This window comes from Asterias amurensis, chromosome 7, assembly GCF_032118995.1.
Source record: "Asterias amurensis chromosome 7, ASM3211899v1".
Classification (NCBI taxonomy): Eukaryota; Metazoa; Echinodermata; class Asteroidea; order Forcipulatida; family Asteriidae; genus Asterias; species Asterias amurensis.
The window spans coordinates 2,899,731-2,913,789 of record NC_092654.1 but is presented as its reverse complement, the minus strand read 5'-3'; the positions used below and the strand labels follow the sequence as shown (position 1 = coordinate 2,913,789).

General features: G+C 41.0%; 1 protein-coding gene across 3 annotated transcripts in view; it reads left to right on the top strand.

Moving 5' to 3' along the window:
• The window catches only part of LOC139939764 (uncharacterized), a 29,164-nt gene that overhangs the window by 2,405 nt on the left and 12,700 nt on the right, over nucleotides 1–14,059 (top strand). For 2 of the 3 annotated variants that reach the window (XM_071935870.1, XM_071935868.1), the window contains exons 3-15: nucleotides 354–480; nucleotides 1,027–1,139; nucleotides 1,870–2,098; nucleotides 2,225–2,350; nucleotides 3,023–3,191; nucleotides 3,499–4,697; nucleotides 5,737–5,781; nucleotides 6,472–8,181; nucleotides 9,047–10,531; nucleotides 11,502–11,626; nucleotides 12,158–12,263; nucleotides 13,053–13,181; nucleotides 13,772–13,911. In XM_071935870.1, the coding sequence (XP_071791971.1) occupies nucleotides 354–480; nucleotides 1,027–1,139; nucleotides 1,870–2,098; nucleotides 2,225–2,350; nucleotides 3,023–3,191; nucleotides 3,499–4,697; nucleotides 5,737–5,781; nucleotides 6,472–8,181; nucleotides 9,047–10,531; nucleotides 11,502–11,626; nucleotides 12,158–12,263; nucleotides 13,053–13,181; nucleotides 13,772–13,911 (5,703 nt within the window). The remainder of the gene's footprint in view (nucleotides 1–353; nucleotides 481–1,026; nucleotides 1,140–1,869; nucleotides 2,099–2,224; nucleotides 2,351–3,022; nucleotides 3,192–3,498; nucleotides 4,698–5,736; nucleotides 5,782–6,471; nucleotides 8,182–9,046; nucleotides 10,532–11,501; nucleotides 11,627–12,157; nucleotides 12,264–13,052; nucleotides 13,182–13,771; nucleotides 13,912–14,059) is intronic. The other variant, XM_071935871.1, reaches the window with a different exon arrangement.

Sequence of the window (14,059 nt, the reverse complement as noted above, 5' to 3'; positions counted from 1 at the left end):
CCAGTTCATGATGTCGCCCTCTATTGACCACACCTACATCACAGCCTAGTTTGATTCCACTCTTTTGTTTTTAAGGCACTGGAAACATTTGGTTATTACTCAAAATATTTATAAAAACTCGCCTGGTAACGAGCAAAGGAGAGCTGTTGATAATGTAAAGTCGTAAAGGCTTTCCGGCGATATCTCAAAAAACACCTTTTGAATGGAAATTTTCACATGTTAGTTTTATTGTATCAACTAATTTTGAATTAAAACAATCGAACCGTTTCAAAGGTATTCTTTGCTCTTAAATTGTATGCATTTGGCTGGAATAATGGAACAGTTTTTCAAAACAATTTGTTTTTCTCTGGTAGATTCTGTTAAAGTTGGAAGAGAAGCGACTGAAACAATCGTTGGGTCAAGAAATTGACGAAGAGGAAGTTTTAGTTCCAATTCAAGAAGTCACTGAGCACCCATTCCTTCTCTTCAACCAAGAAATAGGTAAAATATTTGGCAGTCTGTGCTGGACTTAAAGATGGTATCCTAAGTTTGTACTTTAAATAGACCATTGCACATAACACAGGCTTGATACTTCACAAAGGCAAAAAGGCAATTGCCTCCATACTTTGCCCTTGAAATGCTCCAGTAAAAATTTAAAATTTTCTCATAGGGTGCCCTTTACCTAGGAAAATATGCCTTGTTGCCCTTGCCCTTTCAAAAATGAAGCATACGGGCCTGACGTCCCACCCTCAAACAGCGCCCTTACTGACGCAAAGAGAGGCAGATTGTTGGATGGCACAGTAAAAAAACAGGCTTCCCAAGCATTAGGTACAATTTGGAATGAGCAGATGTAAATGTCTTGTGGCCCATTTCACAAAGATAATCCTACAGTCCTAGAAGTTATTCAAACTGAAGGCTTATCCTAAGTTAGGCAGAGTACACTCTGAAGCACTGAGTATAATGGTGCTTTACACACTAGATGTAGACGGGTAAAACCTGCTTTGCTTTTCTTTGAAAAAATTTTCTTTCTTTTCTTTTTCCGATCAGCGTCTGCATTCTGCATTAAGCTCATGGAGTTAAATAGAAGGATTGGCTTGGAGGCATTCTTACCTCAACATGTACCATCTCTTTACCTACTAGTCATACATCCCATTAAAGAGGTAAGCTATCGATACTCAACAACAAGAACTTCATCTTTCTTTAAAAACATAAAGGGAATGTATACCTGTATAATCGTTTGACTGTTTTAAGACTATACAAATGTAGCTTTGTATACGGCATCAAAAACCTGCAGAAATTTCATTTCAGAAGGTGGTAGCAGTTTTGAGATATGCCTACATCCTTACAGACTGTGAAGGGGGTAACCCTGTTTTAGGAGTAGTCGGCAACCTGCCCCTGGTGGCACTGATTTAGGTCGACAGCCATAATCAGTGGCTGTCCGGCCTTGTGATGTGAGGCGACCTAGTGTCATAAATACTAAATAAAATTGAAAAAATGACTAGTGTACTTTTGGGTACAGCCATGTATACAATTCTCTTGAGGAGAAGAGTTGGCTTTCAGAAAGCAGTAGTCTGGATGTTTCCAAGAACATATACTCTGCTTCGTGGGAAGGCAAGGCTGGACTGCTAATGAATTTGGTGGATCTTTTTGGTACCTATAGACCGTATTGAATAACCCTTTTTGCTATGAAAAGTCGCCATTTTGTAGGGCAATCCGTATGCACGTCCAAACGCATACATCATCAAAGCATGCAACATTTGCGGTTTGATTTCTACGGCACATGCACACACACACGCACAAACACCATCTTGTAGGTCAGATATTTGAGCCGCGTGACGTCATATTCAATACGGTCTATTGCAATAATTTGATTCTGTTTTTGGTAAAAAGGTCAGAGAGTTAGCCTGGCAATGTCTACAGCAGCCCAATCATCATATAACCTCTGACCTTTATGATGACATCAGTCCAGTCTTGAGTTGGGTGTTGAATCTCCACATTGCTGGCTGTCTGGATCAACCAATGATGGAAGTAATTAGTTACAATCAGTCGCCGAGCAAGGTTGACATTCTTCCACGTCACCTGGTATGCACGTCACAGTCGCATATTTTCTACTGGCAAGGTTAGTATTTTTTATTTCTATTATTATTATTGTTATAATAAATGAGCATTATAGAAATGTGTGTTAGCACTGTTTACTTGGTACTTTCTCGACAGTAATAATCTTGGTTTTTCCTTCTTCATGCAGGGGTTACTCGTCTGTTTGAGATCTTCAGTGAAGAGGCACTCAAACATCGCTTCATGAATTCCGAGAGCCACAAGCAGTTTATCCCAGTCTTGATTGACACTCTTTCTGTCCATGGTAGGGCATTTTGTAAGCATGGAAAGGAAATGATTATCCCAGTAACTGACCTCTGCCTAGAATTGGGACGAAAAATTTTTTTGTGACATTGTTTTCCTAATTTCTCAAAAACTACAGCACCTCAGCAAGTCATATTGTCAGGGAAATTTCCTACTATCCTTATCTTCAAACTGTGCAAGTTTAGTGTAAATCTGACAACATTGTGTATTGTGTTACAAAAAGTACCCAAACCTTTTAAAGGCAGTGGACACTATTGGTAATTACTCAAAATAATTTTTAGCATAAAACCTTTCTTGGTGACGAGTAATGGGGAGAGGTTGATGGTATAAAACATTGTGAGAAACGGCTCCCTCTGAAGTGCCATAGTTTTTGAGAAAGAAGTAATTTTCCACGAATTTGATTTCGAGACCTCAGATTTAGAACTTGAGGTCTCGAAATCAATCATCTAAACGCACACAACTTCGTGTGACAAGGGTGTTTTTTTCTTTCATTATTATCTCGCAACTTCGATGACCGATTGAGCTCAAATTTTCACAGGTTAGTTATTTTATGCAAATGTTGAGATACACCAACTGTGAACACTTGTCTTTGACAATTACCAATAGTGTCCACTGTCTTTAAGTGCCTTGCTCAAATGCACAAGTGTCATTAGATTAAGAGTCTCAGGCCTTGGTTTTGATTTAGATGAAGATTCCAGCTCAGACTCTCCATTCTGGTGGCAGTTACAGTGCCTTACGCATCTGATGGACAAACTGGGTAGCACTGTGTGGCAGGACATCTCCAAGGCCAAGATTGAAAGTTTCTTCAATAATATTAAGATGCACCCAGTGTTCCTAATGGCTCCTCTCAATAGGTAAGTTGTAGACCATGATAAGAATGGCTATTATCCTCGAACATATTCATGACCGAGAGTCGAATTCTCACTGGTCCATTCACGTGCCAGTTGGTATCTTTGCTATCTACCATGTGCGCACGAGTAATCACACACATGGTAAATATGCATGACAAGTAGACTAACACCCGGGCAGCCCAGGTCTACTTGTAATGCGCATATATGTGGCTGACTGGTCAGCTCAGTGAGTAGAGAGCATGCACATTAATCCGAAGGTCGGTAGTTCAAATCCTGCTCTAGTTAACATTCAAATTGTTGTTATTTACAGTGGCGGCAGCTCCATCCCAGTGAGGAGAAATCCTACTATAGTCACTCAGTCCTCATTACAAGTTGACCCAACGGAGCCCATCCAGTGGATCATACCATACATCAAGTCACTAGTGGATTTCGGTGATTCGGTATCCCACATCTTCTGTGTAGTCGTCACATTCCTGTGTATGTTCTCAGAACAACAAAGCGACAGTGAAGCTGAAGCCAGATGTCATAATCTGCCAGGTGCTTTGAATGAAAAACTCATGCTAGCTCTTGTCAGGGTCCTTGAGTGTCTTCAGAAGAATTCCCTACTTGGTACATTGGTCAGCAAGAACGGGCAAGAGACTCGACAATGGCTTATGGCCTTGCTGACCTTCTTGAAGCAACATCCACCGGTATGTTCTAGCTCTGACTTATCTAGACTCGTAGCGCTATCGAACGAGTCTCGACAGCTTCTTATGGATGTATTCCGTAGCTCAAAGAAGCATAATAGAGGCCAGTCATTCAGGTACACTAAGATGCTAAGCCTGCCCTCGAGACTGTCTGCCGCTAAGCCGGGATCATCAGCTGCCCAGAATGGGGACCCGAAGAAGCTATGGGAGGTCAACCTCAAAGAGGAAGAGTTCAACGATTGTGTTAAGTTTGTTGAAGAGACACTTTGGGGGAAGCCTCTGTCCAAACAACCCATGAGTACACCGGTCAGAAACATTAATCCCCATAGACCAAAACAACTATCAGTAAATACAAAATATTTCAGCAGTTCTTCCTCATCATCATCGGAAAGTTCAGAGTCTGCGCAAAGTCCAGTAGCGCCCTCTAGAACTCCTTGTCGAAGCCTCGCAGATGAATTTGCAAAGGATCTGAAACCCACCAAGGACGAACTGATCGGGTCTCAGAGTAGTCTAGAATGGGAACCGTTTCCAGAGGAGAATGAAATCTTCCAAATATCGTCCGATCAGGAATCCTCTGATCAGGAATCCGATCGTAAAGAAAGGAAATTCAAAGTGAAGTATGAGATTATAGCGAGTACTTCCACATCGAAGGCTGATAAAGGATGTTCGGCAACGTACAACTTGCTTAGCTCTGGCGATGATGTGGCTTTGATTTCCGATGTTAGAGCAACAGGCGATTCCAGCAGCTCCCTTGAAGATGTCTTTGCAGCTCAAAGCTTCCAAGTTAAGATCCAGAGAGAAGAACAACAAATAAAAAAAGAAGGTAAGCAGACATTACTTCTCCCAGCCACCCACAAAACCTCCCATCCATCTCATCTGGGGTTTTTTTGTTTTTTTTCTGAAAAATAAATGTACATTTAGTTGTAGTCATGACGTCTCAGGGCTGAGCAGTTTATTGCTCAAGTTTATTAAGCAAAAGAAGTAGTTAAGCACAAAAAATGTGCTTACCAGGAAAAAGGTACCAGCCAAAATACCATGTCACATGTGCAATGTGACTGGTATCCTGCTTACTTTTGCTTACTTTTTGATTTAGCACTACATTCTGCAATTTAAGCAGCTCTATGAAGTTGGGCCCAGGGGTTGATTTCACAAAAGAGTTAGGACTAGTCCTAGGAGATATACAAATTGCATGGTTAGTACTAAGTTAGGACGAGTAACTGGTCCTAACTCGAGATAAGACTAGTCCTAACTCTTTGTGAAATCCACCCCTGGTGGCTTAGTCATCAGGATTTGGGTAAAAATCGCACTCATGACAATTGTGTCTTTGGTTTAGGGAATGAAATAAAGTTGGACGGCACTTCCAGACCACATGTAGTTCTAAACAAGTTGGGAAAAGTCATTTCATTAGAAATTATTTTCTTGGGTGTTGTCTTACTCAAGATCCGGTGTTTCTGATCAGCATAATGTGAGTTCGAGTCCCAGTCATGACACCTGTGTCCTTCAGCAAGACACTTAAACCATGATGTTTTGCCTTTGGTCATGTTGGTTGTGCAACGCACAATAAATAACCCAGTGCACTTGTATCGAAAAAAGAAGGGGCTCCCCACCTGTGTTCCTGGTTATTGGCAGCAAATTGCGCCACAGCACTTTGTAACCATTACATGGTGCTATGGTATAGGAGTAGGTCTCATAATTCAAATGTCGTCCCACATACCTTGCTAGAAATACTGGATGTCAAAACTCCTTGAGCGTCACTGAGTGACGGATCATCACTGAGTGACGGATATTGGTGCTGTAAGAAGCCATCATTATTACTATTATTATTGTTAAATTATAAACGTTATTTTATCACTTTTCAACAGGAGGTTCTCCATGTGTAATACTGGAAAGAGTTCCTCAACTTGAAGGTAAATACTACTCAAAGCATAGATTAACATAAATATATTTTCAAAAGTAAAGAATGAATATGAACTTGCAGTCTTAAAGAACTAATCTGTGTCAATATAAAAGGCAAAGTATATCTTTGGTTTTTTGAAAAATTTTGAGATTTCACTAAAAATCCAGAGCGTATTTGTCCACGCAGGAAGAATAATCCCTAATAGGAATACACAATCTACAATGTAAGAGATGGTACTGAAAGTATCGATTCTCAGATTAAAATTTGAGGACACAAAAATTGATACCTTTTTACATTTATAACCACATTACTTCGAATTGTTCACAAAATTGTTTATACTATTGAAAGCTGCAGTAGGCTTCTAACCAAAAGCTTTTACACCCCTGGCCAAAACATCATTGGGTGAAAGGTCATTTACTTCTCATGCCCCTTCATTATGGAATGACTTGCCGGATCATATCAGACTTTCTCTATCAACACCTTTGTTAAAAACTTCTCTCAAGACTCACCTAATGAGGACTGCATAACTTGCCTTTCTTTTAATGTGTCGCTGCGCCATGAGTACCTTAGATGGACACTGGTGCATTATAAATGCCCATTATTATTATTATTATTATTATTTTATTGCCATTAATTTGAAGTGTGATTACCAAACGTTTACCTTCCCTTTAAAGGACAGATGTTTTTACTTTTTAAACAGAATTACACCGGTCGATAAGGCAGGTGAGAGTCACTTCAATCAATCCCCTGGTCATCGAGAAGATAGAACCAAACTCGACAAGACCCGATTGGTCATCATCATCAAGCAACATGGAAACGGCTGAAGATTTGTCTTCTGATTTATGTGAGAGTTTTGAACGCAACGCTTTCTTGAACGGACACAGACAGCAAATCAAGTGGAAAGAAGAACAGGATGCAGAGATATCCATACCGTCATGTTCGTACCAGTCCACACGTTACCCGTCGACCCCTCGCCAGCCGTTTTTGTCTTCCTCAACTTCAAGTTTGTCAGGAAGTCCATCGCCAAAGTCTCGGGACAGCTCACGCAAATATCCTAAAAATAGACTCAGTCGCAAGAAAAGAAACGAGAGGCGACACGTCGTCGCAAATTCCTCTCAAGATGAGGATATGACTCAAATTTCCAAGCCAGATATGCAAGAGATGAAGCAACTTTTGAAGAAGGAGGAGGATGCGATAAAAGAGACATGCGACCATCAGGATCAAGAGTTTCAGACAAGAGATTGGGATGAGAGTCGAGTTGTCAATCCAGATATCCAAGAAGTAAAGCAATCTCATAAGATGGAGGAGGATATGAAAAAAGAAACAATCGACGATCAGGATCAAGAACTTGTGGCGAGAGATGACAGTGATGAAGAAATGGAACTCTCAGAGAGTAGCCTGAGCCTTCATAAAGACCACACCGAGGGTAGAAGGATTCCCATGATCCACTCAGATGAAATCACAAGGATTGCTGAGGTTGCTCCGGAAGACTCTGCTAGCGATGAGGAGACGCAATTGCCAGAGGAAGTATCAAATCTAATCGCTGACGATAACGAAGACAAGGTTTCGACCAACTTAGATAGTGATGATTCTGAGTGCAGTGAGAGCTTGCTGACGCAGAGTTACCCACCGAAAGATGTCCCGCCTCCTTACTCAACGGAATCCTTCAATGAAGATAAACCAACAACATCCCAAGTCGTTTGCAACAACCATGTTTCTCAAGACAATCAACTTGGAGACAAATCAACAATGTCTCAAGCTAACAGCAGCAACCATAAATCTCCAGATGATCAAATCGAGGAGCTCACATTGATTTCAGATTCAGCTGACGAAGACATCAAACCAATCCCCGGATTCATCAACTTAAAGAGAAAGTCCTCCTTCTCCAGCTCATATGAGGATAGCTCAGTGTTGAGCTTCACAGAAGAGCATCCGGAAGACGATGTGGTTATTGACTTGGAGAGCTACAATTGCAGCCAACTCTTTGACGAAGACAGATTCAGTCAGCTCACACCTTGCATTGAAATATCGAGTGACTCGGACATCGACCTGGACGCCCCAGAACCTGAGCTGAACATAGATCTGGAGGCGGTGAAGAAAGAAAAAGAAGACAGTGAGGAACCTGACCCGGGGAGTAACGGGGGGATACTACTGGAGAGTCAGTCGGAAGGATTCCTGGACTTGGCTCTTCTTCAGAATGACAACGACCATGACTTAATGTGGTGCCGGGATGAAGATGGGGATGGGGATGAAGACGCTAGCAACGACGGGGATGATGAGAGTGCGGAAGACGATGTCATTGATGAAGCTAGAGAAGGGGATGAAGAGGACATCGATGATGAAGCTGAAGGTGGTGATGAAGATAGTGGTGATGATGTCTTCCTGGTGGAAGAAGTGCATACCATAAGTTGTAAGTGCATATTCACGCTTTAGCTACTTCAATAGCACTTATTTGATTTTAGTCCCTATTTGAGCTTTAAAGGCTTACCTTCACATTTTAGTCCATAGATTCACATTAAACATACAGGAAAATTATTTTCATGACATTGTTTAACTCATTTTCCCAAAACTACATCACCTCAGCACGTAGTATTTTCAGGGAAGCTTTCTATTATCATTATCTTCAGACTGTGTACGTTTAGTGTAAATCTGTGGACATTGTGTTTTTTGTCCTACAAAAGTTACATAGACCCTTTAAGGGGTTTGGGTACTTTTTGTACGACACAAAACACACATGTCCACAGATTTACATAACACTTTTACGATTTGTAGATAATGATGGTAGAAAGCTTCTCTTAAAATATTGTTTGCTGAGGTGCAATAGTTTTTGAGAAATGAGTAAAACAATTTTACAAAAACAATTGTCTCAGTGAGTGAGGAGAAAATTATTTTAGCATGTACAACAGACTTAAGCGTCTCACCCGAAAACAGTGCTCTGTGATTTTCACTCTTGTGATTTTTTCTCTCCAAACTTGTATTACTCATTCCTCAAAAACCTGCAGCACCTCAGCAAATTGTATTTTTAGGGAAGCTTTCCACTTTCATTATCTTGAAATCTTTAATCATTTAAAGTTTAATGTAAATCTGTGTTCTGTGTTGTACAGAAAGTATCCAAACACTTCAAAATAAATTTCAATTTCCGGCCTGTTTGTCAGCATTGACTTTCAACACTGCTGTTAGCTTTCATTGCACTGTTTGCTTTCTTTGTGCTCACAATAACAACTTGATATCTCAAATATTTTCTTGCTATTTTTTTTTTAAATTTCCTTGTTCAGCTGAGAGTCAAGAAGAATTTCCTTCGACGGAGCAAAATGACAAACTGACCGCCAAAGCATTTTATGGAAAGAAACCTCCATTAAAGAGACGCTTCTCAGATGTCTTCTTTATAGATCGTGAAGGCGACCATGATGATTTCCTCGACGATCAGCAGCCAGTTCCAACGTCAGGAAGATCTGGACAAGGAAAGGAGATGGCAGGTTTGACTTGGAAGAGCCTTGAGGCAGAGGCAACGGGCAAGATTAAGAAAATGGTCAAACGGAATAAAAAGAAAATAACCCAAGACAAACGCAGGCATGCTCAACATGCTTTGAAGCATGCAACCCCTCACAAGGGGACGTTAGGAGTTAGTGGAACTGGTGTAGATGAACCATCAACCTCTAGACAAAGAGTAGCTGCACCCAGAGCCCAAGGGTGTTGGAAGTCATCCAGGCAACTGCCTCCAGAATCCACACCTACTGATGCTGAACCGATGAAGACAATTGACAGTACTAAACAGCCTATTGTTACCGACACGTTCGTCCTGGACAATAGTCAGACCTACAAGAGACGCAAACCCAGCAACCAGCAGGACGATAAGCCAAGAGCTGCCATGCAGACTGTCCCCAGTAGGTTCAAGTCCAGGATGAGCATCTTAACTCAAGAAATTAAGAAAGATAACACTGGACAGAGAGAGGGAACGGCAAAGACGAGACATTTTTCAGGTGATCAGGAAGTTGGAGCGTCAAAAGTAAGACCTGATTTAGGAGCCGGTCCATCCAGAACAAGACATGCTTCAGATCCCTCAAGAGTTGGACAAACTAATACCAGTTTGGCTTCGCTACCATCCAACAGTAGCATAATTGATCAGTTACCTACTTATGCTCAGTCAGTCTATAACAATAAGTCATCCATCCCACCTGATGTGGTATCCGCTGCGGGGAAGTATGTGCCAAACTTACCAGGAGCGACTGAACCATCATGTATCGATGCAAGACAGCCTTCACCTTCTGGCGAGAGCCTGTCGCCAATCTCTGGTCCAGCCTTCCGGTTCTTCACCTCAGATCCACAAACCATGCGCACGGCTGCTACTTTGTCATCTAACGTAGCCAGTGTAAACCACAAGAACATTATAACGACGACTCAAGCACTTCACCACATACAGAGCTCAACCTGTGAGAAAACAGTCACTGACAATCAACCTCAAACCTCAAGACAACCTGATCAAACAAGCAAACCTGGTGGACCCCTACCTCCTCCAGCTATAGAAGCGCATGCAAAACAGGGGAAAGAAAACCGTCAACATCCAAACACATGTCAACCGCTTCAACAAAGCAAACCGTACCATGAAGGAATGTTGGCAAGTCAAGGCCGCCCTCTCCAGGCGAGTGAAGTGAGCGCTAAAGCTGGGTTGGTGCTGCGCAGGAAAGTGACAGAAGACGAGTTCTACTGTTGGGTGATTGGGTGGGACAAACACTGGCTTGATTCTGGACATGATCGGCGACGTAAGTAATGATTAATAGCGTTCACGTATCAAACTATTAATAATAAATAATAATATTCTTGCATTATAAAGCGCCTTTTTGAGTTTGCAAAGTGCTTGGATGTCTCCAACTCAAATCAAAATCAAAGAAAGCCCAGATTGAATAAAAATCACTGTCGGGTGAGATGCAGTGAATTATTGAATGATTCAAGTGAGTTTGCTTTTCTGCAGCTATCAGGTTGTCTGAGGCAACAAATCTGGCATTTTTTTCAAGACCACAGGTCAAGATCTTGTGTCCCGTATACACCAATGCTTGATCCAGCCCTGAACCCCCAGAAAAGACGAGCAAAAACATTGCCATTCCTAGCTTAATCTTAAATGACCACATTGAATTGTGCATTAAAGCCATTGGACACTTTCGGTAAACAGTATTGTCCAAGTCCTACACTTCGTGTATCACAACTTGTATATAAAATAACAAACCTGTGAAAATTTAGGCTCAATTGGTGATCGGAGTCGGGAGAAAATATTGGGAAAACCCACCCTTGTTTCCGAACGTTTCGCCGTGTCATGACATGTGTTTACAATAAATCTGTAATTCTTGATGTCGAGAATTGATAATTGTTTTATGTTCAAAAAGTAAAGCATTTCATGGAATAATATTTCAAGAGATGTCTTTTACCATTACCTTCTGTAAACCCTGTAAGTTGTTTGTAAATCTGTGAACTTTTAATTTTTGTTCTGTTCAGAAAGTGTCCAATGGCTTTTAAGGACATGTGACTTGAGTTCCACCAATCAAATGAAAAAGATCCCTGTGTATGTTAAATAAAATTAGCGAATGAAGCCTGCACGAAGCATCTTGTCTTTTAAAGTAAGTTTAAGTAAAAGAATTTTCCGGTGTCTCACAATCAAGATCCAGCAATTGCGCACTGGCCCGATGAATTTTGGTACAATCTGTGCATAATTTGAGATTTTTTTCTTCTTTGATTTAGCTGATCCTCAGATTCTCGCAGAGTGTCCCTACAAGATTATGAAGGCTGTTCCGTTTTCTTTTGACTCAGTCGAGGAATACTGTCAAGTATTTATTCCTCTACTCCTACATGAAGTATGGGCTCAGGTACGTTGTAGTCCTTCCATTAATAAAGCATTGTTTTTATAAGTCTTTAAATATTTGATTGAGAAATAACCTCTTTCTCAAAACCTATACTACTTCAGAGGGAGCCGTTTCTCACAATGTTTTAAACTACCATCAGCTCTCCCTGGTAATAGTTCAAAAGCAGGACAGTTCTTTTCAGAACTGAGAAGTCTCCCGAACCTCCAAACATCTGCTCCGTGGTAGTAGAATAAAGCAAGACAGTTCTCTAAAGAACAAACTCTACCTGGCAAGTAGGTACACACATGGTGTTACCGCAAACCAAATATACATTGATACCTCACCATGCAATGCCTCAAATCCTATTTAGCTCTCCATTACTCCATACCAAGTCACTTTTTATGCTAACAATTATTTTGAGTAATTACCAATTGTGTCCAGTGCCTTTAAAACATTGTGAAGAACTAGCCTGGCGAATAAGCGCAGGAAGTCCATCCTGATTATTTATGAACACTTATGTTTGTTTTGTTTTGGGGTTTTGTGTGTTTAATACAGATACAGAACGAGGTAAATTCTTCCTCAGTGGTTCGTGCCTTATTTGTAGGAGTCAAACATATAGAGTCAAGACAAACTGGTACCCTGTTGAGTTGTACATTCCGAGGTAAGTACTTCAGTCCAGGCCTGTTCTGTCCCAACCAATCTCAAATTTTTTAGCGCATTATCATGGTGATCGTCTCAAGATTTTCTCAAGTCTTGCCCAGAGAAATAGTAATACAGATATTAACATGGTAAACGTGCCACCAGTGTTGTTTCTCCTATCAGGGTTTTTAAGAGTGAAACTAGGCTTTCTACTTGTGGCTAAGCAAGTCATTGAACCAGACATTAAATAAATCAAACTCGTAAATGGGGCGTCAGGCCGAGTTGTTTAGAGCATTGGATTCAAGTTCTAGTGATTAAGGCGTCGAGTGTGGGTTCGAATCCTGGTCATGGTATTTGTGTCTTTGAGCAAGATACTTCACATCTCTCTAGGGAATAAATGTGTACCTGCGATGGTAGAGGTTGATATTGTGTTTGAAAAGCCTCTGGAGCACCAATTAAGGCAGCTTAGGGCTGAGAAAGATTACAAAAGTAATGTTATTGGTCAATGACCAGGGCACTTCTGTAAAGTGTATTGCTATTATGAAGTGTGTGTCCTTATAGTAATAAAACTTTGCCTACAACACTTCCAAATGGAAACACCAAAGTACAGCTCGCTGATTTAAATATCGATGAAACTCGGGGGGGCTACTACACTATGTTATTGCAAAATGCAAAAAGAACTTGTTCTTAGAATTATTATAATTACATGGCCTATTTAGGTACATGTACACCTAATATTTTGTTGGTACTAAGAGCAAACAAAATAAATATTGGATTTGACCTAAAGATCTCTATCTCATTTTGTTTACAGTGACGATACCAGTAGGGTCGTGCCCTGTGACTTGCACTGATCTTTTATGGATATCGCCAAGCGATTCTATGGCTTTCCGTTGGCGGCCGTTGCTAGCTGTTGTCACCAACGTCGTGCAACTCTTTCCCAGTAAGTTACTATCCACCATGCAGCATGTTGTGGCTGAGCAGTCTAGGTCACCAGACCTAGGCTTTGGTGTTGTCAGCAGTAGAGTGTAGGTTCAAATCCTGGTCATGACACTTGTGCTCTTGAGCAAGGCACACTTGACCATACTTGTTCAAAAATAGTTGGGAAGGTAGTGCATTCTGCTCTACCAACCAGGCTCCTAGTAGATGATACCCATTCCTACATCCTTACAGACTGTGAAGGGGATAACCATGTTTTAGCCCGTGGCAGTTGATTCCGGTGGACAACCCAATCACTTAAGTGTAGTCCTCACCTTAAAGTGGCCGTCCGTTCCTTTGAGATGTTAGACGACCCTTAATAAAATAAAATAATAGTAGTAAAACAAATTAAGGTGCAGATTGGGGACAAATATTTATCTTGGCGATGTTTTGGTTTTGGATTTATTTGTTTTAATTTACTTTTTGAGGGGGGGGGGTCTGTTTTTTTGTTCGTGGGGGGGGTTATAAAAAGATAAATGTTATTATGAATAACTCTTGAAAATTTGAGTGAAAGCCATGTACAAAGATGGAAATTATTTCTCTTGTGTAATGTAGACTCGCCGTCAAAGCTATCCGCTAATTCCAGTCGCCCAGCGGAGTTAAAGTCTTGGGACATCTCTGTCTTGGTCTTGGCCAGGAATGAGGATACGTACAGTGCTCTTCTATCAACGGTTAAGCACAACGTTGACCTAGCGGTAGGATTGAAACCCTTGGGCTCACTGTCTGTTTCATTTTAGTTTTGAGCAAGAGAGAGCACATTGCTAGTTTTTCTCTCTATTTTGGGGGGAGCATAGATCTGACCGTGCTCCAATAACTAATGTTTTGTGTTTTATTCCTCATGAT